The sequence below is a fragment of the Taudactylus pleione genome, unplaced genomic scaffold (assembly GCF_031769625.1).
Source record: "Taudactylus pleione unplaced genomic scaffold, aTauple2 ptg000397bl, whole genome shotgun sequence".
In the NCBI taxonomy this organism is placed as follows: Eukaryota; Metazoa; Chordata; class Amphibia; order Anura; family Myobatrachidae; genus Taudactylus; species Taudactylus pleione.
This window is the reverse complement of record NW_028284799.1, coordinates 406491-431010: the sequence shown is the minus strand read 5'-3', so window position 1 is coordinate 431010 and position 24520 is coordinate 406491. Positions and strand designations below refer to the sequence as shown.

General features: G+C 41.6%; 2 protein-coding genes across 5 annotated transcripts in view; one reads left to right on the top strand and one right to left on the bottom strand.

Annotated features, from left to right (window-relative positions):
• LOC148506705 (uncharacterized) overlaps positions 1-13443 on the bottom strand; it is a 383360-nt gene extending 369917 nt beyond the window's left edge. For all 4 annotated transcript variants that reach the window (XM_088446314.1, XM_088446317.1, XM_088446315.1 and 1 more), the window contains exons 1-2: positions 13361-13443; positions 10592-10734 (exon numbers count right to left, since the gene is read on the bottom strand). In XM_088446314.1, the coding sequence (XP_088302440.1) occupies positions 10592-10734; positions 13361-13370 (153 nt within the window). In that variant the 5' untranslated portion in view covers positions 13371-13443. The remainder of the gene's footprint in view (positions 1-10591; positions 10735-13360) is intronic.
• Positions 13444-13538: 95 nt separating this feature from the next.
• The window catches only part of RNFT1 (ring finger protein, transmembrane 1), a 53067-nt gene continuing 42085 nt past the window's right edge, over positions 13539-24520 (top strand). Inside the window, exons 1-2 of the mRNA XM_088446346.1 lie at positions 13539-13760; positions 22672-23099. Of these exons, the coding sequence (XP_088302472.1) occupies positions 13735-13760; positions 22672-23099 (454 nt within the window). The 5' untranslated portion in view covers positions 13539-13734. The remainder of the gene's footprint in view (positions 13761-22671; positions 23100-24520) is intronic.

Sequence of the window (24520 nt, the reverse complement as noted above, 5' to 3'; positions counted from 1 at the left end):
CAAGTCGTGACCGCGACTTGTAACTGTTTCTCCAGCAGCCATTCCTTCTTATGCTTACTTTAGAAGATACTAAAAAAGATTAACTCAGCCTTTAGGAATTTAATTTATAACCATAAACGATAGAAAATTGTGTTACAGATGACAAAAAACTAAATGGGGTATTCATTTTCCCAATGTTACATAAGACAGATTACAGATATATACACTGACTCCATCCTTGATAGTAGATTTCTTCAAGTTTTCAATTTGGTTTCCTTCCTCCAACTTAGTGATCAGGAGATTTTCCAAATACTGAAGGAGAACTCTCTCCTCTGGAACACCTGAAGGGTATGACACATAATGAGCCATAAGGCTCATCTGAATGCTCACAACACGTACAGTACAATATACATGCAGCATTCCAGCTGCATTTGATCAGTTCCATTTGGGGGTCTGGGCTCCTTGGCTGTCTCCCATTGGTCCCTCTCTCTGTTAGAAGGCAGGCAGCTGGCCATGCACCTCATTGCCAGTTATAGCTTCATGCCTTGGTGCTTAGCCTGCTGGTCCTGGTCCCTGGTGAGCCCTGTATTTCTAGTATCCTGATTCTACTTGTCAGTCATCTGTTTACAGCACTGCTTCAGTTATCATTGTCAAGCCACCTGCTTATGCTATATAGATTAATTGTATTGAAAGGGACATTCCACTACGCCAGCCTGCATCATGAGGTTACCTGTCTTTTGTATAAACCTCTACTACTCTCAGTTTAAGACCTGGTGGCATCTCAGTACCGGTGAGAGCATCTATCTCTAAGAGAATAAGGGTGGTTGTTATAGGCAGAAGACTTCAGCATAGGGTTCTAGAGGGCTTATGCAAAATAGGCAGGTGCATCATAACAGGACCAGGATTGGAACCACCCGCTATACTAACTTTTAGGTAAAAAAACCACCTCATTATAAGGCAATTTATTCACATTATTATAATTATATAAGTATACACTGTGGATATAAATTGAATTACATATACCATATATACTCCAGTATAAGCCGAGTTTTTCAGCACATTTTTGTGCTGAAAAAGCCCCCCCCTCGGCTTATACTCGAGTGATGCTCCAGGACCACAATGAAAAGTACCTGCTTGAGGTGGCCGGTGGTAACAGTGTGAGATATCCCCGGGGTACGCTGCCCTGTCTGATTCCACTGCGCTGGTGACCTGCTCTGCTCTGTATGCTTCCGGGGTGAGCGGCGCCCACAAACCCCGCCCTCCCCAGTGGAGCCATTTGCTCTGTCTGCTCCCGGGTGAGCTAGGTGAGCGGTGCCCGCAAGCCCCCCCTGTGGACCGTGTGTCAGAGCAGTTAGCGGCGAGGGGTGCTGATGAGAAGCCGAGGTGCCCTCACTAGTTGCAATGCGCACATCCTGACAGTGGGGTCACTGTTATCCAGAGCAGCATAACTGCCGGGTGCCGCTGCTTCTAATGAAGCCTGGGGTCTCAGCTGAATGTATAAAAGTAAAGTAAAAAAAAAACAAGATGAACATAATAAAGTGCATAAAATACTAGATGTAAATAACCCTCAGCTGCAGCAGCTCCATTACATACAGTGTTTGCAGAGTAAAGGTCCATACACACTGGGCGATTATACATGGACCAGATAAAGTTGAAGCTCTGTTTGGACATACAGATGATGAGGAGGAATCCAGTTTTGAAGGATTTTAACTCTTGTGTTTTAGCTTGGTTGCTGATTGAGCTATTTTTATTTTTGAAATGTACCAGTAGCTGCTGCATTTCCCACCTTAGGCTTATACTCGAGTCAATAAGTTTTCCCAGTTTTTAGTGGTAAAATTAGGTGCCTCGGCTTATATTCGGGTCGATTTATACTCGAGTATATACGATAATTATATTTGTGAAAGATTGAACTAAGGTGAGATCAAAACAGGTCTGCCTCAGTAGCTACAACATTTTTCAGAGTTAACACTAGATAATGTACTTACAGCCTTATCAGAGTCTTACCGCCTCAGCATATATACAGAATTGTTCCTAAATGTTTTCCACAGAACTAAATCAGCCCACAGCGCTGCTACACAATATGCTCATACTCATCCCACGGATGTCCCAATGCCAAGGGGGCAACACAGATCTTTGGGATTGTTCTCTGATCAGGGTCTTGTGGCTCCGTGTTAGACATGTTGCCTTAGAACTTTGTCCCATTTAATCCATTATGGGCCATCCTATGAATAATCCTGCAGGTTCAAGGGATCTCTAGGGGTTGTAGGAGACTCCTACTCGCACTAGATGCAGCAGCCAAAAAAAAACATACTTCAACTATGAATTCATCAGGGGGTAACTTCATTAACTTTATTTTTAGAAAAAAATATTTTACATTTTAAGAATGGAATGGTTGGGGGCTTCTCTAACTCAGTTGGCAAATTCTTTGAAATGTGGGAAAGCTACATTGAGATACTCCCATTACATACAGCTGATAAATAATAGTTTTTTTATTTTTTTCCCATGGGTATGAGCTGTGAATTGTTGATCCACCTATATATTTAACATATAAGGGACAAACGGGTTCCATACAGAAGGGCGACGATGCTTTGGTCGAGACCAGAAGGTCGACATGGAAGAAGGCCGTCATGATATTTGGTCGTTGGTATAGAAGGTTGACAGGTACAAAAGGTTTAGGTACTTACCAAAGGGTTACGGTCAGGCACTAGAAGGGATGGTTAGGGTTAAGCACCTACCCCGGACGGTTGGGGCTAGGCACTAGAAGGGATAGTTAGGGTTAGGCACCAAGGGGAGGATTAGGGTGAAGATTAGGGTTAGAAAAAAAAAAGGTGTCGACCATTTCCATGTCAACCATCTGAACCTGTCGACCTTCTGTACTGTCTAACTTTTTCTCATGTTGACCTTTGTGCATGTTAACCTTTTGATGTCAACCAAATTATTGTCGACCTTTTTAATTGTCTGCCTTTTGTATCACACCCAGGACAAAGGATCCTGAGCACTCAGAATCACTGGTCACTACTATGATGGGTTGATTTAATTCACAGTAAGTCAATTATTGTCCTGAGTGGAATGATATATGTTTTTGGGTAGATGCACCCTCAAGAGTTTTTTGAGTTTATGTGTTTGAGATCTTTATGGTGATCTACATGCTCATTATATGGGCATGTCTCTCTGATCCAATAGGAGGCAATTTGTGTATTTCTTCTATGATTTTCTTTCTTCTATGATATCTTCTGATTTCTTCAGTGCATTTATGTGCAATATCTACCTGTATTAAAGGACACTGTATTATAACAATACATAATAGCTGTCAGATTATTTGGGAGTATTTAACTATACATTATAAAAAACACTTGTCAAAGTAAAATAATTGGATATGATCGCTTTACAATTATTATCTGACGATATAGTCGTCTATAGTCTGATGACGTGTTACTTGGATGTTACTATGCGTCGGTGCAATCCAATGCGCTGTAATGCGTATTCACAACACACATACGCTGATGCACATAACGCAACACATATATATATATATATATATACATATATACACACAGACACTCATATGCGTATTCACATACATACACATAGACGCACATTTGCTATTTCAATACACAGACGCACATATGAGAACGCATACATATAAAATGGTTCCCACACATTATAGTTAATAACCAGAGTTATTAAAGGTAATGTTAGCTAGCAACTATGATGTACTATGTACTTAAAAGAGATCTAAGGTCAGAATACAGTGGACATGTCATGTTTGGTATCATACTAAATCCCTGTTTATTTGCAGACATCCGTTTCTATCGGCAAAGAAGTCGCATCATGCGTCCGCTAGTTATGGATGATAGTTATTGAGTAGAATGTTATTACTTGTATTCAGTGTTGTAGCCAGATTTAACCAGTTCTTCGGCGGGAAACTACACAATGTGACTGTTGGAAGACTGAGCCATACCCCTGATGACTCTGCATGAACTGACCAACGACCAGATTGACCAGAAGCAAGAACCAATGAGAACCTGTCAATTTGTCTCTGAAACCTGTAAGGTATATAGGCTGGTGTTCTGACCCCAGTGTACACACATCTTCTTTGCGACCGCAGACTTCTGGATTGATGACTGTATACTGGGACCAGTGCGTACGCGTATGTATCGGCTGTACTATTTTATTGCTTTTTACTCTAATTGTTAACTCTTACATCGTGTTAACCCTTTTTACATAAATAACTTTTTGTGCTTTGGAACAACATGATTGGACTGGAAAGCAATTCTTTCTTAAGCGACTTGCAGCGCTAAATAGCGACTGAACGGTATTCATAACCTATTCTATGAATATAGGGCCTGATTCAGAGCCGTTCGCTATTTGCGGTCGTTCGTTCAAAAACAAGGGGTGGCTATTCAAATGATCCGTTCGCAAATTGCAGTCTGTTCCCACCTCTAAGTCTGAACGAGCGAGCAAAACATACGCTCGTTTATTTGATAAAAACGCCCCCTGGCCGCACGCACCATACATCATGTCCGCTATTTATTAGATTAATCGAGTACATCGTACAGCGTATGAACTGCTCGCTATTCTTGTGGTTGGTGTTTTCAACCGCTATTTTGCGAGCAGTTCTGAGTTAAAAAAAACCAAGTGACGTGGTCAATGACGCTGCTTTGTTAATTATGCACTCCCTTAAAACGCCCGTTTTGACCTTTAAGCACGCCTGCGTTCGGATCACCACTCCCCGTTTCCAAGCACCTTCCCCTGTTACCACCCACATACGCCTCATTCTGTCACTCAAAATAGCAGGCCCTCGCTATATTGCGTACCAACGATTTTCGGCCGCACTGACTGGTTCGCGCATGCGTACTAAAAACCGTACGCATGCGCAGATGTGCGAACATCGCTCGGAACGAGCGTACTGCCGCTAGCGAGTGGCTCTGAATGAGGGCCATAATGCCAACATGTTTTGAGTTATCCTGATCTAGTTAACTTTTTGTTCTGGAAGCACTAACTAGTAACTAATTGATTTTATTTATACAATTTGATATTAGTATTAGTTTGTTTGTGATATATGCATGTATTTAGTCAAGATATGGACGTTGTTAGATTCATTATATTTCATTAATAAAAGATACCCTAGAGTACTTTTTCTCCTAGTTGTTTCAATACCACCTATACAGTTGATGGGAGGTATTTATCCTGCACAGCAATTTACAAATTGTTTACTTTTCAGGACAAATGTATGTACTATGTCTGCATTAACTGTACCGTGTAATGTTCATGCTGTTTGTTGTCTTGCACACTAAAATGTATAATTAATAAAATTATACAGTATATTAGTGGATGACTTTTGAGTACACTGGATACACTGGACTCCTGGATGTTGCAATCTTGTAAGTAAAATATTAATGTACTTATTGCATGTACTAATAAACTAATGCAGCACTTGATCCCAGAGTTAGCTAAACTCAAGACCAGTGATCATAACAATTGAGATACAGAGTTGATGTTTATTTAGAGTGCTGTTCAGAAATACTTAACCATAATGGATCTGCCTGCTCTGCCCACTTTTTGGCTACATCTTTGCTGCCCAAGGGTATACAGGGCTGGAAAACTATATCACCAGTGCCTGATTATTGTGCTTACTTTCTAGTCTAGTAGTTTCTGTTTCCTGGCTCTGCTGTTTGACCTTCTGAACTTTGGCCCTTGGCTTTGTCTAACTTACACTGCAGCTCTGATTTCTCTTGCTTTGTTCTTCAGCTTGTCCCTAGCTTATCCCTTGGCTACCAGCAATAGATTCCTGACAGCCTACATGTGTACCAAATTTTTAGCCTTACCTCTGATTCAGGCTCTGTTTTACCCTCATCTACCAGCAAATGGGATGCAACCTATGAATTTACACTGCTGCAGCCTCTGAGTCATAGTTAACTTTACAGTGGTGTTGCCAGGTACCATTTTTGGTCAAAAGTTGGAAACTGTGGCATAGAGGGGTAGAAACGGCATGCAGTCAGGAAACCGGCGGACCTCATGCTGAAAGCCGGCTTCCCGACTGTCTAATGCAGGCAAGGCACTAATGACAGGCGTCGAAATCCCGACGCCTGTCATTAGACCTACGCCGGGAGCCCGACACCCGGCTTACCGATCGTAGATAAGCCGGGCGTGGACAGCCGCGCGGGGGGGGAGTAGGTTTAGGGCTCCCGGGGGGGGACTTAGGGTTAGACGTCCCCCCGGGAGGTTAGGGTTAGGCAAGGGGAAAGGGGGGTTAGGGTTAGGTACCCCCGGGGGGAGGTTAGGATTAGGCACTTAAACGGGGGTTAGGGTTAAGCACTTGAGGGGAGGTTAGGGTTAGGCACCCCTAAGGGAGGGTTAGGGGGTAGAATTAGGTTAGTTAGTACTTACCTTAGGACGATCAGGATTTCCTCCTGTGTCGGGCAGCCGCTGTCGGGATTTGATACTGATTCCGTAGAAACAGAGACTCCCCCATATTCAAACAACAGAAGCAGAACCGATAGTTTTCTATGGAGGCAGCTTAATTGTCGAATTTACCAAGCTCTGAAATGCGTGTTAGCCATTGTAGCCTATGGGCTACACTTCGCAATATTTTCAGGAAGAGGGAACCATGAAGTCCCTCTACATCAACTGCATGGTCAGCAGACCGTGCACTAGTGCGGCAGGGTCCCTTAGGAGAAGTGAAGTGATTGTGTTAGCGGTCACTCTACTTCTAACACATCACAGGGACAAATACATTTGGGCAGCCCTGATAAGCGGCAATAAGAAATTATAATAATCACGTCTGAAACCTGATAATAAATATTCCCCTTAGTTCTCAAGCATAAGGGGCTATTTTATATGATGGCGACTCGGGGACTCTATAAGGATCCCAGGTTTATGTTTAGCTCTTTTGTCACTTATTGCTAGAACGAAGTGAGCCTTTTTTACTAGAAATTTCTGAGTTCAGGTGAGCTCAGATGCTATCCGCATGACTTGCTGCCTTTTCAGTCAACCTTCCCTTTTCCAGTTTTACTCACCTCTCTGTACCCGGTATTCTATATATTTTTTTGCTAATATTTGTATATTTAGTGTACCAAATTATTATTTCTGTTTTATATTTGTGTTATATACTCATATTTTTCTGTTTGTAACATTTATCTGGGAAACGCTATAAGGAATGAAGAAAGAGAATAAAAAGTATCAGCACATATTTAGATAAATGTAGATAAGTAAAATATGTTATTTAAACTATTATCTACTTTGACAGATGTCCGCAGAAATAAAGTTACTCATTAATGACACATTAAAGTCATGTGTAATTACGATTTGCTAATACCCAGTACATTTGCTGCTAGGCATGATGGAACATTGAATCCGTGACCTGCTTAAATCCTAGAAATCCCCAACTAGTGTTGGAGGCAGCATCTGTATCCAATGGTCTAATCTGTCCAGCACCACATGGTACTGTATGTTGGCATACTGTGTATGGGAAGACATTAGCTTTGAGAATGAATGTAGGGCTGACTGAATAAAATATAGGGCTGAGGGCAAAATAAGAAAATGAAACCTCCAATACAGCTTCCTTCCAGCCTAAATGAAACTCTTAAAAGCACAGTTATAGGTACAGTTATGTGTTTGACAGTGCCTTTTGGTAACTTGGAACACTGTTAAAACCTTATTTTCCTCTTAATTGTATGTGCTCCCAGCAGTTTCTGCAGTCTATGGACATTTGAAAAGGTAGGGCGCAGCTGGGTATTTCAATACCTGATGTTTTTGGGTTCCAAAAATACCCAGGATTAAAATCATTAAATACCAGGTAAACACACTATGAACTGGACTGTGGGGCAGTGGGGTCCAATCGCGTTATCCATTCCCCTCAAGCTCTCTCAGCTACCCGCAGTAGAAAAGATTGAGTCCCATGATGCAACTGCTCTCAATCACTGATAGACTGGGAGCACACCACACGGTGATGTCATGACTGTGCAGCGCACTCCCAGCCAATCAGTGACTGTGAGCAGCAGCATCACAGGATTTCAGCTATTCCACTGCAGCTGGGCCTGGGAAAGGACCAGACAATGTGCCCGCCAACGAGAAAATCCTATTCTAAGTTCCACTATGTGAAAAAGGTAACAGTGAAAGGTGAGTAGAGTGTATAGCAGGGGGAGGAGGCAGAATTATATCATGTGGGACATAGGGTGGATGGATGGCAAAGAGGACAGGATGTGGTGGCAGAGAGGTTGGAAGGGGTGAAGTAGATGGCAGAGAAGACAGGAGGGGGAAGATGAATGGCAGAGAGGACAGGAGGAGGAGGATGAACGGCAGAGAGGACAGAAGGAGGAGGATGAACGGCAGAGAGGACAGTAAGGGGAGATATATGGCAGACAGGAAAGTGGGGGGAGATGGATGGCAGAGAGGGAATGAGGGGGGGGAGATGTATGGCAGAGAGGCTAAGTCTGCGAAGAAGGATGGCAGAGGATTCTAAAGTAAAGGATGGAGGATTCAGCAATATAATACAGGAGTCTACCTTTAGTGACACATTAACACTTTAAACAGTATATGAGTTAAACAAACACTTCTCAATTAAATCAGTTAGAGAACCAACAAAGGCAGGGCCAGCAAGAATTAACTGAGTGGAATTAATTGAGTGGCACAGAACACAACAAATAATGCGGTATGAAAGTAGATATCAGCACAACATATGAATCATTTACTTATAGCTGCTGTTATCCATTACTATCAGTCTCTCAGCAGTAACTATGTCACTCGATATTGTTTTACTAATCTAAACTCATGATATCTTTACAGAACTATAAATGTTTGCTAGACTCTTAGCACCAACTTACTTTTGGATGTGATCTGAAATTGGCCATTGTATCACTTACAACTGACTGGCCAGGGCTGTAGTCCTTTCAGTTGCATTTAACATCCTGACTCCAGGTCAGAGTCAAAACTGTCCATGCCACTAGGCCAATGGAGGAATCCATTGCAGAGTATTGCATTTTAGCTGGATAAAGTCATATTTACTTAAGTAAACTATCGCTGAGTTTTCTGCCTTTTCAGTTTATTTATGGATGATTGCTGCAAAACAACTCCAGCAGTTCCCTCCGTAAAGCAGTGACTAGTGCAGCCGGCTGCATCCCGACAACAGCGACACAAATAACATAGGAATCCTAATAAATAGTTTTTCACAACAGCATTGGTATATAAAATAAACAAAATAAAAAACAAAAAAGCATAAAATTGAAAGTCATCAAGAAAGATAAAAAAAAAAAGTCTCTCACAGGGATCTAACGTCTATGAAACTGTGAAGCAAATATTTGCTTATTAAAGTTTTTATTATCTGCCAAAGGAATATTACACAATCTCCAGGATAATAATGACTATTTTATAAAGATTGTATTTTAAGAAATAAAAGCAACAAATAAATGCTCTGCCTTCTAAACCTGTAAAAATGCCATTAGGACTACACTTAATTTTTCTCTTATTCTTATACCCCTTTCACACTACCCGCAACCACCCGGGTTATTTCACGTGAATGCGCAGCAACCTGGGTTATTGCTCAGTGTGAAAGGGCCCAGTTGAAATAACCCGGGTCGAGCAACCTGGCCCAGGTAACGAGCAGGGTTAAACGCGGGTTCAACTCGGCTTGCGGTGCAGTGTGAATGGGTAACCCGAGTCGATGCGACCAGGGACCCGTTCACAGCATAGGAAGAAACTGCGCTCGGAGGAGATGATCTTATCTCTGTGCGCCAGCTCGGCATGTGACGTCATCGACTCGGTAATAAGGCTGGTCGCGCCTCCAGTTTGAAATAGGTCTGAGCCGGCTCGCACCCGGGATAGACACGTGTACAAAATCCCGGGTACAATCCAGCATTGCGGTGTGAAAGGGGTATAAGAAGAGTTTAACTATTGGGACACTATATTTGGGAAATATTCTCATATATACAGGTTGATTTATATTGGTTTTTCAATTTAGCACCAGGTTCAAAATTTCTTCAGGAAGTTCTTAGGGAAGCTTCCGTTATCTTATCAGTTGCAGATTTGAGACCTTTTCCTCAGCTACTCAGATTGCTTTACTAACTAATCATGTGCAAGGTAAAATTTCACATTTGTTTATTCAGGTATTAAGGCCCCCATACATCAGCGATGTACTGGGCCAATTAACCGATCCCCAGATGCCGGGGTCAGGGCACAGGTGAAATCCACTATGTTGGATTTTCTTGATTTGCCAATCACGATCAAAATATGTTCACGATCCTCAAATCGGGTATTTTTAACATGAGGAATTTCACCGATTCCCAGACGGATTGGTGATTATCAATGTCCGCCGATCAGCATTTCCGACTATCAGATCGGCAGTTGTGGTCTGATCGGGGATTGATGAAACAGCCGTCTGAGGTATCAGGTCCTTAAGTCAATTATTAATATGCACTGATCGTTGTCAACAGCTAATTTGATTTTCCATTATGTCCAATCAAATCCATTCTGAACACCCTCTCATAGGACTTTATAGAAAGATGAAACAGGTAAATTTGTTCACACAAAATCACCCTGTGTGACCATTACCAACTTTTTCAATTTGCATAAATACCATGTTTGGTACATCATAATACAAGTTTAATGTGCATACCTTATGCCATGGACTTCCTGGTAACAATGTTTCATGAAAGCAAAAGTCCAACCACAGCTCATTAAAACGATGTTGTCTGCTGTCTGAATTGCTGTGCTGAACAACAGTCATTTTGCTGTGCTGATCAAGAGTCATTTCCATCCCTGATAATATACAGCATAAACATGTAACATGTAAGTAACAGGTGGTACAGCAACTTCATGAAAAAATACTGCACATATACATCCCAACATTAGTAAAATAGGAACTGGGGACAAAGGGGTGTGACACATTAGTAAAATAGGAACTGGGGACAAAGGGGTGTGACACATTAGTAAAATAGGAACTGGGGACAAAGGGGTGTGACACATTAGTAAAATAGGAACTGGGGACAAAGGGGTGTGACACATTAGTAAAATAGGAACTGGGGACAAAGGGGGTGTGACACATTAGTAAAATTGGGGTGCGGTTGGGGGGACACTCTGTCACATGCGATTCCCGGAGTGCTCAGCAAGCCCCCAGCACATACTTGCCTACTTTTAAAAAAGCATTTCAGGGAGATTGTGAAAGCAACACCTACGAGCACGGTGGTAAAGTGGACGTGAATTGCTACATCTGAGAGGCGTGTCAAACTTATTGATGAAAACACGCTGATACTTTTCAGAAAATGCCTGTAGCCATAGGGATCATTGTGCCTTATAACCAATGCAGGGAAATCATATTAATTTGAATGCGTTTCAACTTTGAATGCTTATAAAAACTGTTTCACTTCACGCAGTGCAATGATTCATATATCAAATGAAAGGAAATTTAATGCTGAATTCAACACAATAAACAGGTCAAATATTTGCATTGCAAGGGAAGTTATGCTACTTTCAGTCAGACAAAGAAGCACAGATGCGTGAGATTCAAGAAGCGGATTGTAGTGACAGCTACTACCAGCCAATCGGAATCATTGTTCTGAGGACCAATCAGCTGTCGTTTATGAGCAGGTGCAAGGTAATTTTCAAAGGTGGGAAAGGTCAGTTTGGCTGTTTCATTTTGCAGAATAAAGTTGGTTACTGAAGTGCAATTACGGTTGGATGTTTGTGTGTATTGTTTAGTGCTATTGACGGTGTAAAAAATAAATATAACAATGTAGTCCAGGCAAAGTGGTGACTGGTCACCCAGGAAGAGATCCAGGATTGTGGTGTTACGTGAAAATGGTCTTTCGTATGCAGCAATTGCGAGAGAAGTTGGGAATGTGACAATATCAGGAGTACGAAAGTTTTTTTTACGCTATCAGGAAACACAATCTATACAAAACAAAGAAGGAAAAGGCCGGAAAAAGTGCACAACAGCTGTTGATGATAGGAGAATAAAACCAAATTGGTGTCAGGGACAGATGGATGTCATCTGCAGTCATTAGCAGTGAACTGAGGGCCTGATTCAGAGCCACTCGCTCTGACAGAGCGCTCACTCTGAATCAGGGCCGCCCTTTTTTTTTTGGAGCGGCCTCTTGGCCGCTCGCATAGCTGTAGGGTCACCACAAGACCATCGCGACCATCGGGCTTGTGACGAGACCCTTGTGGTAGGGTCTCTTTCATCGCAAGCCCTTGTGGTAGGGTCTCTTTCATCGCAAGGCCTCAACATCGACAGCTCGCCCCCTTTGGTGCGAGACCCGGAGCAACGGAGTGCCCGTCGCTAGCCGGGTTTCGCGCATGCGCACGACGAAGCCTGCTCCGTCGTGCGCATGTGCTGTGGGCCACCATCGACCCGGTTGCGAGCACTCAGCGCTTGCGACCGGGTCTGAATCAGGCCCTCAGTGCAACTGGTGTTTGTGTCAGTGCATGAACTGTATGGAGAAGACTAACAGAGGTTGGCCTAAAAGGTATGAGGCATCCATCCAATAAAAGACAATTAATTGAGGCTATAATTTTCTCATGGCACCACATAATAAAGAAGGAAGAGCTCCAAACATTGGTTGGCTCAATGCCACGTCGCTGTGCTGCTGTCTTGAAAAATAAAGGATACCCAACAAAATACTGATAGGACAGTAACATCATAAGTACACAGGGATTTTCACCCTAAGTGTTGTTTTCACTCCATAACTTCCCTTGTAATGCAAATATTTGACCTCTGTTTATTGTATTGAATTCAGCAATACATTTCCTTTCATTTGATATATGAGTCATTGCACTGCATGAAGTGTAACAGTTTATATAAGCATTCGAAGTTGAAAAACATTCAAATTTAAAAATGTGTCTGCAATTTTGGCCACCACTGTATAGATCTCTGTTTTATTTTTATAACAGCTTCATAATGGGGGTAAGGTGCAATCAGGGAGATTGCTACCATTTCATGGAATCTCCCTGACAATCACGGAGAGTTGGCAAGTATGTCCCAGCATGATGAGAAACGGGGGTTCCTTTGGCGTGCTTGAGGAGTGCCGACGTGGGACTTAAACATTTTGGGAGGTATGCCACTGTAGTAAATAACTCCAATGGTATCGTGGGACTTGAACCTGAACTATGCAGTCACGCAGCACATATACAGCACATACGGGAAGATGTATCCTTCTGGATTGGTCAAGTTTCCCTTAGCAACTAATCACCTTCTAGCTAGCATTTATATTTTACATTCTATAAAATAATAGGTAGAAGCTGATTGGCTGCTAGGTGCAATCTCTCTATTCTTTATAAGGTAGGATACCTGTCCCCCAGGCCCCCACAGACATTAAACGACACCAACTAGAAATTCACAACTGCTGGACGTGTAACACGTGATACAGAGATAACTGAGAGACCATACCTAGCAGCATTCACCTGTGTCTGTGCTTGAGAGAGAGCAGGAGGAAGAACTCCGTTACTAGAGCACATAGACGCCAAGCTCCTGTTGCTTGGCAACCGCGCACGAACGTCACCACGTCGCCCTGCGTGATAACGTAGCTTAGAGCTCCATGCCATGCTCAGTATGCCGTGGCTGGGTACATGCCCCGCCTTCCATATGACGTTTCCTGCTGTGATTCGGGTTCCGGGCGTCACTACTCGAGACCAGCAGCGGCATCAGCACCCGGAACCTGAGCGCGTACTGACCGGCAGAGCACATTACCTGAGACCGGTGGTGTTGGCTGCTGAGCGCCGCGACACGGAAATAGCGATGGGCAGCAACGTGCAGGGAGCAGCATGAAGCTACGGCCAAGTTATGAGCGGTGAGGACGTAGATCAGTCAATACTCGGTGTGACACGACTTGTCCGGGTGTCAGGGCTGCCTGGCGTCAGCACATTTACTGACAGTTACTTTCATGTAAAAATAGATATCTGGACTTCTCCAGGAGTAGTAAAGCAATGGCGCTGACGTTGTCTGTCTGTGACACTGAGGACAAATTCCTTCTTGGCATGCTTCTTTTAGCACCATAGACTTTTTGATAAATAAAAGTAAAATACATGTCAGTCAAATGCTTGGTGTCAGTAAATGTTTAAAATTGTCCGTGAAGTCTTAAAAGTCCTGATAGCTGCTGTTACGTGTCCTAATGTTTAACCGCCCAGATGTTCTATTATTAAGAGACCTGTAAATGTTACCACATTGGGCGGAATTCAATTGTTTTTATCCCCTATCGCGCCCGTCGGAGCTATTCTTTTCTTGCTCCTGTCGGGCGCGATCAGCTGCCAAGTGCTACATTTCAGCTCGCAGCCCCTGGGGGATGAGAGCTGAAATGTGCGAAAAGTGACATGTTTGGGCGCCCAAACATCACTTTTCGCGATCGCGCCCAGCACTTTGGTCGGGTTTAGCTGCTTTACGCGGCTAAACCTGACCTCTATGGGCGCGATCACGGCGAAGAACGTCAGCAATTGAATGGTGGCCCGCGATCTCCTGTCACTTTAGACGGGAGATCCGGACCGCGTAATCAATTGAATTCCGCCCATTGAGCGCTAATTAAACGTGTTGGCGTATGACACGGGGTGGATGTATTTGCATAAAAAACAAGAAAACAAAACAGACAACAGACACTAATATAAAAAAAACAATAAATCGCTAAAAAGATGTATGAAGAAATAGAGTATGGGTAAGGGATAGGGAAGTGTGGTTGGGTTTGGGTAAGCAAAAATAAAACTAAAAAAAAATATAAAACAAACGGACAAAAAAACACCCCAAACAGACAATATATAAAACAGTAAATCGCTATAAGATGTATGAAGGAATAGATGAGGGGAGATGGGTAAGGGATAGGGAAGTGTGGTGGGGTTTGGGTAAGCAAAGCAGTAAAAAACACAAATAGCCAATGTTTAGTGCTTTTGTGCAAAGTTGGAGCGTGGGAAAACTTGTCCGGTGCTTAGTGCGTAAGGTATTGGCCGTTCTTATTGGTGACTTACTGTCCCTATTATTACCCTACCTTTGTGGCTCCTGCCGCACTGTGCCTTCTTCGTATTCACGGGGACTGTAGCATTAGTGACTCGCTGCGGCTCCTGATATCGTCAGAGGTCGGCGGTCTCTTCTGCTTCTTGTCCCGTCTGTAGTGGAGATGTGGACTTTTGTTGCTCTGTGTAAACACCAATGTTTCGCGTCACTGCGGGCGCTTTTTCGACCTTGAAAATTTATCGCCGATGATGTCATTTTCGCATGTTTGAATTATCCCCGTATTCAATTTCAAAGACTTTTCGCCTGTGCGAAAAGTCTTAGAAAAAAAACGGGGATAAGTTTTCACCATGTTTTGCATGGTGAAAAAAAAAAGTGCAGAATTGGGGTTCAGGGGTGCAGGCTTAAAAAAAATAGCCTGCACCCCTGGGAATAGCCCCTAAAAATGAACTGTAAAAAAAAATAAAAAAATAGGGACACCCCAAAAAAATTATTTTAAATTTGGGGTTAAAAAATAAATATGGGGAACAAGTGCTGTAATTTTTACTTTAATTTAGAACGCTGACAAAAAAAGAGAAGTAGTAAACTATTTGTTACACACTGGTGGGATGAATATAAAACTTGTATTACTTGAAAAGTTGAAGTGTGTCCCTTTTAACTACTTTTAAAATCAGTGAAATAAAAACATGAGAGAGAAAGTAGTTAATGGAATAACAAAGTGTATTAAAATTCTGATGGTGTATTCTTGTGGTCCAATTGTATTAGTGTGTAGCACTAGCGTTACAGACCCGTCATTTGCGGGGTTTCCAGCTCTTGTGACTGGCGTTGCTGTCGTCCCCCCTGGTCTTGTCTTCCAATTCCTTGATAACTTCTCTTCTGGATCCCCTATTTTTCTCTTGGCTCCTCTCCCTCATTCTGGAGGACATTAAGATCCCGATTGATGATCCCTCCAATCCTGCTGCCTCCAAACTTCTCTCCCTCTCCACCTTGTTTGGCCTCTGAGTTATCCTCCTCCTACATCAATGGCGACTCCATTGGCCTACACCAGATGTTCACAAACTCTGCCATTATAGTCCAGGTTTAAATGGTATCCATGCTTGTGTCTAGATGGTTGTCAAATTGACTGAGGTACTAATTAAGTCATCTGTGCTCAAGCATAGATATCCTTTAAAACCTGAACTGTAATGGTAGAGTTTGGGAACCTCTAGCCTATGCTTCTCTTGCCACTGTAGTGCCTCCGACTTCGCCAACTCTTCCCTCTACCCGGCCACCACCACCACTTCTCTTTCAGCATTTTCCTTTCCTCTATCCCTCCCCTAAGATTACTCTATTTAGGCAAAATATTTTTGTTCGCTGACTTACTCCAATCAGGCTTTCGATCTCTTCACTAAACAGAAATTCACCTCTCCGAGTACACATGTAACTTCCTCATAGTCAATGACTTGGCTCTTTCCTGGTGCACCTTCTACTGGTACATCCACTCCTTCTTGGTCTCTCTACCCAACTCTACCTCTTTTTCTTCCTGCCTGGCAGGGTTCCTCAAGGCAGTGACCATGGACCTCCTTCCCTTTTTCCCTCTACACCTTTTCCCTTACCAAACTCATCAGTTCCTTTGGCCTCCATTACCACCCCTATGCCGATTTGATACTCAAATCAACCTCTCTTCCACTGTTCTCTCTCTCTCTCTCCTCTGGTCTTCTCGTGTCTTCCGTCTATTGGCCATGTCCTTTTTTTAAATGTCACAACGCTTCCAGAAACTCAAATTTTCACAGCGGAAGTCATTGGCTTTCATCCTTCAAAGGTCCCCTCTCCCTCGTTTCTTGTCTGGGTAATATCCTTGGCTCTGCACTTTCATTCTCTCCCCACATTCACTCCCTCTACCAAACCTGGTGTTTCCACTCTGTAATATTTTGAAGATCTGGTGTTTTTTCACCCTGGAAGCTATGATGTGAAATAATAATGTTATTGTCATCTCTTGCCTAGACTACTGTAATGTCTCCATTTCTCACTTTGCCCCTCTTTAAACTATCCTTAACTCTGTTGCCTTCCTGTGTATTTTTTTTCTTTTGCTCTAACGCTGGGTACACACTACTCCTGTGCCACTCCCAACCCCTAGAATGACCTCCCTCACTCAGTCAGACTTGCCTTAAGGTTCTCACACTACTGCACACTCTTCTCTTCATTGAAACCTTTTCCCTCTTTCTAGTCTTCAGCCCCAACTCTGCTTGCCTTCTGTATCCACTGATAGTACCCCTTTCCTTTGCTGTGGATAGGCTAAATAGCGCTGGTTATTACGGCTGTACCTAGTGGCCATAAACCAACCCTACCTGGCTGTTAGTTTTCAGTGAGGTCAGGAGTAACTTTCGATTGTTAGCTGTTTGGCGTCTTTTTTTTTTTTTTTTTTGTAGATCTGTATTCAGAAGAGTTATTGGACTGAGGTTTTGTCATGTCACCATGCTCCAGTGTTGTCATGACAAATGTCCCCCGTAACTTGTTGATAAAGAATTATATGAACAAAGGATGTTCAGCTGATTAAAGGTTTGTTGCAGTACCTGGCTATCTAGTAATTTAGGTCTACTACCAAGTGAGTCAAAAGAATGTTAAATCCCGTTTTACTTTATGTAACAGTTCCTATATTATATCTGTCCAACTTGGCTGTTAATTTTCTAAAGTCAGAAGCTATTTTGCACTGTACCCCATTGAAGCAATACAATACAGCGACTTAGCTGGTAGTTAGACTGTGCTCATCATTATCATGGAGTGCTTGACTGAGAATAAAGGGGGACTTTAAACTAAATTGGACAACTGCACAATATTGTGTGTTTGGTGCCTTTTGTTTCAAATCCTTCAGTGAATTACCAATCTCCAGTATGGCTTGGTGCCATCTAACTCTTAAATGTTTACTATGTCTTTTGCTTCTGAAAATAATGTAGGAAGATCCATTTTTTTTTTTCTTTTTTGTTGCAATTGAGATCTTTTGCATTATTTGTCAGGAAGTTTGCCTTCCTTGTTTGGGGATTGGTGGGGTGAGAGGTCCTTCCAGCATTGCAATCACCTGTGTAACAGAGATATGGGTGCCCCTGCTAAACCTGGGTACACTCTGTGCCGGCGGAGCCTCCAACATAGCGGACGATCAGGTAAGCTATACAGACTTACCGATCAGCTGCTCAATATGTGTTGTCTGACATCTCAACTGGGCAGGCATTTGAATTTGCCTGCCCAGTGGAGCTATCAGTCACCGGCGGTCCCTGCAGCAAGTGTATGAGTGGTCAGCTGATTGTCCGTTGACAAAGCCAGATGCGCCGATATATTGGCCCTCATGTGATATATCTTGAACTACATCATTCACAGACATATCGGGGGTACACACCTGCCGACGCGCTTGCGATGTTGGCCATTCGTGTATACACAGCTTAAGTTTGAAGAACTGCCTGATGGGTATTCACTCATAGTTCGTAAGCTTCCTCCCTAGTGCTTTTTGACTTTGGTTTGTGAGTGATTAGCTTTTGACAGATATTTTGAAGTGAAAAAATGCTTTATTTGTAACTATATTCTTATGTATTTCTCTTATTTCCGTTTAGCTGACTTAAAATAAAACGGTTAAATATAAGTATTACCCCCTCGTGTGTGGGGAAATCAAAACAGTAATTATTAAACCAATCTAAAACTGTGGCCAGCGCTTCCATCGTTAAGATATTATACAGATTCTTCAACCGTGATTAACTTGTCTTCAACAAATATCACTCTCAGGTACAGAGGGTAACATCTATACCGGGGCTAGCCTTGGGGCATCGGATTCACCAAGTACAATTCACACAGTTGTCCATGACGTGTGAAACTAGCTAAGGCACACACATATGAACAGGTATCATGGACATCCAAACATGTCCCGCCATCTGTTCCACAACCATATGAGTTGTACCTGGCATTTCCAGTCCTCTACAGCCTACAGTGGTCACAAAAAATGTTGACAATTTGTTAATAGCATTAGTTAATGGAAGTTATTACACAATAATACCTGTATTACATTTTGTTTGCTAAAACTTCTTTTAATATGGTATTTGTTGTACATTGTCAAAAAAAGTTATTTATTAAATACATATTGTGCATTTTTGTTCTTGAACACTTTTTTTAATATGGTATTTGTTGTTGTACTTTGTCCATAAAGTTATTTATTAAATACACATTGTCCACTCCATTATGGTGCATACACACGATCAGATTTTTCCTTCAGATATGAACGATAACGATTTAAAAATCGTTCAGTCGTTCATATCTGACATGCCTGAACGATGGACGATCAACGATGCGTGTTCCCGTTTGTCAGATAACGATATCTGACATCTGATGGGTTTGCAGTCAGACTTGGACGATTCCATTCATTTTAATGCAGTCAAAAATCGTTAAAATCGTTCAAAACTTTGGTAAAATCGTTCAATCGTTCATCTGACAAATCTGACAAGTCTGACAAATCTGACGTGTGTACGCTCCATTAGATGTATGTGACCTAGAGTTCCGAAAGCACAGGCAGGTGAGGCTGTCTCATTTGTGCACAGGTGGCTCTTTCTTCCAGCAATGTGCTGGAGGAATTGATATAGAAACCTGATCTATTTCAGCTGTGTGTATGCATTCTATATAGTCTAGTTCATCTCTATTTTTTTAGTCAGAGTCCAGAGATCCTTATGTAAATGTGAGAAACATAAAAAGGGTCATGTTATTCTGTAACCCACTTGTGGCTGTCAACTTACTATTTAACAATTAAGTCACAAATTTGGCTTGATAACTAAATGATGCTCTAATCATTCTACTTTCTTGTTTCAGGACAATATACTATTTATTATAATCTAGATGACCATTACTTAAGTTCTAGGCTGTTTTGTGCTATCATTAATATCACAGCATTGTTAGTGCATGTGATGTATTTCTGTTCTTCGATAGTTTGTGGTGTCAAAGCTGGGGGGGCCTAAACTTGTTTATCTTCCTTTGACTGAGAAATCTTTAGAAACAATAGAAAAGTAAAATTGTGTATTGGTGCTAAACTCTAACCCAGTGGTTCCCAAACTTTTTTGAATCACAGCACCCTAGAGTATCAGCATTGTTTTCACGGCACCCCTAAGCCAAAAGTTTGTTATTGAGAAATTCAGAAATAATTTAGTGAAGTAAATTGTGCTTACCTGTCCTCCTTAGGTTCAGTTATGTGGTGGGGGACAGGTTTGCGCTTCTGTTTGTCCACATATTTACATTACATTGACCATAAATAATTTGATTTGGTGCCTCAGGATGGTGGTCCAGCAATAATTTAGGATGGTACGCTTTCTTCTCAAAAAGGTAATCATACAAAGATTTGTCTGACTGCACACTCGCATCCACTTATATTACCAAGTCTCAAGCATAAGTACACTTATTAAACTAACTGACCACCAACAAAAATATATAAATAAAAATACAGATATGTATAATTATATAAAATGTTATTAAAAATAATTCCTCCACACTTGTTCAAATAGTTTGCCGCATATAAAGGATAGTGAAGTACTCAGTGTAAAAGAGGCTGTAGTGGAGACAACATACATTGTTCTCCGTGGACTTGTAGCCGTTGGTAAGATGTGAGGGATGATCTGGGTGTAACTGCCTCGATCTGATGGACTATGTCCTGTCCGATTTACACAGCGTAAAAGGTTTTTCTGTGTGCTGGACATAGCCCAGGCTGAGGTATCTGCATTCTCTGCCCACACACACTATTGCCAATTCACCTAAGACTGTCATATGTATAACTGTCAGCCACGGATAATGAGCTTATCCTAAGTGACTGGTGCGTGCTTCACATATTTTACTGAGGCCTCCACGGTACTCTGCTACGATACTCAAGTGCCATTATCAACCCTACCACGTAGCAGTCCAACCCCACTAGAAACTTTCACACACCATGAGTGCACGCTCCCTCACACGCATCGGGAGCCGGCATCTGCATTGTGGCTGCTGATTATACCTACGGTAGTCTGAGCAGGTGGTGGTTACCAGGTGAATTGATTGTATATAATACCACTTTTAGGCTTAAGCCTAAAAACCTGTGTTTTTGCACAGGATTGTGCATCAACCCGTGTCTAGCGTATGTCTGAAAGGTGCAACTTGGGTTGACAGTCCCCTGCTCGCTTGCAGGTTTTTTTCATGACCAGGCACAATACACGCTTCCGCTTTTCGCTCTATCCAATTGTAAAACTTGCGAAAACACATGTGCGAATGCAGCGAATAAAACTTTTTTTTAGGGGAAAATCAGTCTGTACCCCCTAAACAGCCTAACTGACCCGGAGAATCTATATAAAAGTGTAATAACCCTAATAAACGTAATTAGGGATCTTATATTGAGTCAATAGGCTGTTATGTGCATATTTGCACAAGTGTGGAAAAATTATATAAAGCAATGTCTTTTGTGAAAAATAATTGCTGTAGTTAAATTGGGGGTACATGTAAATGGGTACTAGTATATTTTTGTGTCTGTAAAGTGCAGCTTTCAAAAATGTAAAAAATACACCTGCTGTAACCTCCTGCAATCCTAAAAACACTTGTCCCATCCATAGAGCACCCCAAAATATCTATCTCGGTACTTTATCCCCATTTTCAAACACTAAATTTTTGCACCAAATATGATGTGCTTTTTTTGGGTGAATTAAGACGTTTTTTTTGTCTTAATTAGTCACTGGGGGGGTGCCCAAAGGGTTCTGAACCAAGTTCCTAAATTTTTACACAAAAATTTTTTTTTCTCCTGCCTTTTGGTGGAGAAATTTTTTTTGCTTGTTTTTGCCTATGCGTAAACGTCCTGGAATTGAATAGGGCGATACTTTGGAAAGTGGCGAAAACATTGCATAGGCAAATGTTTTTCGCTGATCGCAGCTTTTCGCCTCTAATTGCATCTGGCCCTAAGTGTGAAATGGGTAGTCCGGCTTCAACCCGTGCTCGGCCTCCCGGGTCCAAGCTGGGTTGAAGCCGGGAATTTATTTCTGAAAGAGGTATAAGTGACTTGGACAACAACTACTTAAGAATTTATAATTCATGATTCAGTCACATTTTTTAATAATTTATAGGATTGCATGGTATATGTTTTACCGGTAATTGTATCTGTATTTTTATTGATAACTTTTTGTTTTTGTTTAATTAGTTTAATAAATGTGTTTATAGAAATATAGAATTTGACGGCAGATAAGAACCACTTGGCCCATTTAGTCTGTCCTTTATGTTTGAGACTTGGTAGTATTGGTTGCAAGTGAGCAGTCAGACAATCTTTGTGTGCTTACCTAGTGTTCATTCTAGCACTCTGCACCTGTCACAACACGCGCAGTTCCTCTTTCCTGCCTGGGGTGTCGTTCTACGCTTTGGTGCTTCTAGCACACTCTGGTCTGTATCTCAGCAGTTTGCTGCATCAGCTGAGTGTGCTAGAAGCACCAGAGCAGAGCGCGACACCCCATGCAGGGAAGTGGAACTGCACAGTTTTTGACAGGTACAGGGTGCTTGAATGAACACTACTTACCTGAGAGATCTCTAGCCTAATTGCAGGGCACTTTTTAATAGAATCATAAATAGTATATACTATCTTTTAGTTTTACAGTTTCTTATATATAGTTGCTATTTTGATAAGTTTATGTAACTTTTTTTTATATATTGGAAAATACTTTCTTCTAGAAATGTGTTTTGGTACTTAACAGTATTGTGGTTCACAAATGTATTTTGCTCATTGAAGACTTTCAATATGTATTGTATTTTTAATTCAGGCAATGTAGCAGCGAGGTCGGTAATTTAGACAATAAGAAGAACCTCATCATGCAGACAAGCTCTGGACATGCCCATCAGACTGGAAATGACGGCTCTTCAGCCAGCCTCCCTTTTCCTGCTGCTCGTCCAGCAGCCGAAGGTTCCTGCAATACAGGGGATGTAGCAATAAGTATGCCGCCATCAAATTCTGACAATGGAACAAGGTCTACCACCAGACAGGCCAGACCAACCATACGTCTTCAGAGTCGACATGGCCAAACACATTCTAATTCTGATGACACGGGCGGGCAAGAAGAGCCAAATAGCTCAGACACAAGAGAACACGGCAACAGTAACTCAGAACTCTTGCATGTCTATCAGTGGCTGAATAAAAGTTTTCCATATATTTTAATCTTTAGTGCCAAGCTAATTGTTCAGCACATAACAGGTATTGCTAATTTTCTTTTTCAAATTTGCTTTCTGTTCCAAATCAAATATGTATTGTTGTTTGCCAAGTATTTTCTATTGTTTAGAGAGCAGTATACACTTTTTGGGGGGAATTCAATTGTTCTTTGGGTGGCCTGAATTCCCCTCTTAGAGTGTAGCTGGCTTCTCTGTGTTTAATATAGTTTCCTTAGGATATCATTTGAATTGCTGTAGAATTCCTACTCTCAGCCATGGCAAGAATCTCGCATCACTGTGGTTTAAACACTCAATGCCAGTAGGTTTCTGTGCTAGAAATTGAAATCCCCACTAATGTTTGGAAAGCGACATCATAGAGATGAGTACCATACACTCCATACCCATGAAATCTCATAATGTTTCAAAGATTTGCAGTTAGATATTCGCTAATAGTTAAGTGTAACTGGAAGTTTGATTTAGCTTTTTTCATTTTACTGAATCATACAGATGTGTCCTCATACACCTTGCCTTAATATTCCATGCAGATTCAGACCCCTGGTGCGTCTTGGTTGCATCACATTTTGACTAAGCAGCATTTTCGGCCGATAAAGATGCATTGAGAGCCGCATGGGGCCTGGGGGGATATTTACTGCAACTTAAGCAACAGTATAGGAGGACTCATCTGTGATACAGAATATTCACAACAAAATAGTATATATTTTTTTTCGCTCTGTTTTGACAGCTCCAGTCATGCCACAGTCTTTTCCACTGAGTAAAATTATTCCTCTTAATATTTTTAAGGAGTATTAACAGGTGTATGTATAAAATATATAGTGACGTGCAAAAAAATGCCACCCCTAACATCAATAAATTTATTTGTATTACAAATTACATATTCCAGACAGTATTTTTATAACACACCAGCCAGTTTTTAAAGTAAATGTTCCAACTCCTAATTCAGTATTTATCTGCAGATTTTAAAAAATAAATGAAAATTGAAGAAATACTGCTTGAATAGTATTCAGCCTCTGTGCTGTGGAAGCTCCAAGTTTACACCCAAAAAAAAAAGTCAGCTTTTATGGATACAAGACCCCTAATTCAAATAACACTGGTACTTCTGTGAATCTGAAGGATAGTTGAGAAAATGAAGCCCAAAGAGCATTCCGAGAACATTTAAAGATAGTTATAGACATGCACAAGATAGAAAAAGGCTACAAAATAATATCCAAGTTCTTGAATATCCCAGTGAGCACTGTTGAATTAATGGTGAGACTTTTCAGGGAATCATCAGAGAAGAAAATTATCACTTTGGGGGATCTATAGAGTTCGCCATTCAACTGGGAGTGAGCCTGAAAAAAAATACATCTGGATTTTGCCAGGTATCATTAGTGACGCAGCGAAAATGCAGGATAAGATTTTGTGGTCAGATGAGACAAAAGTGTAGCTTTTTGATCCCAAATTCAAACT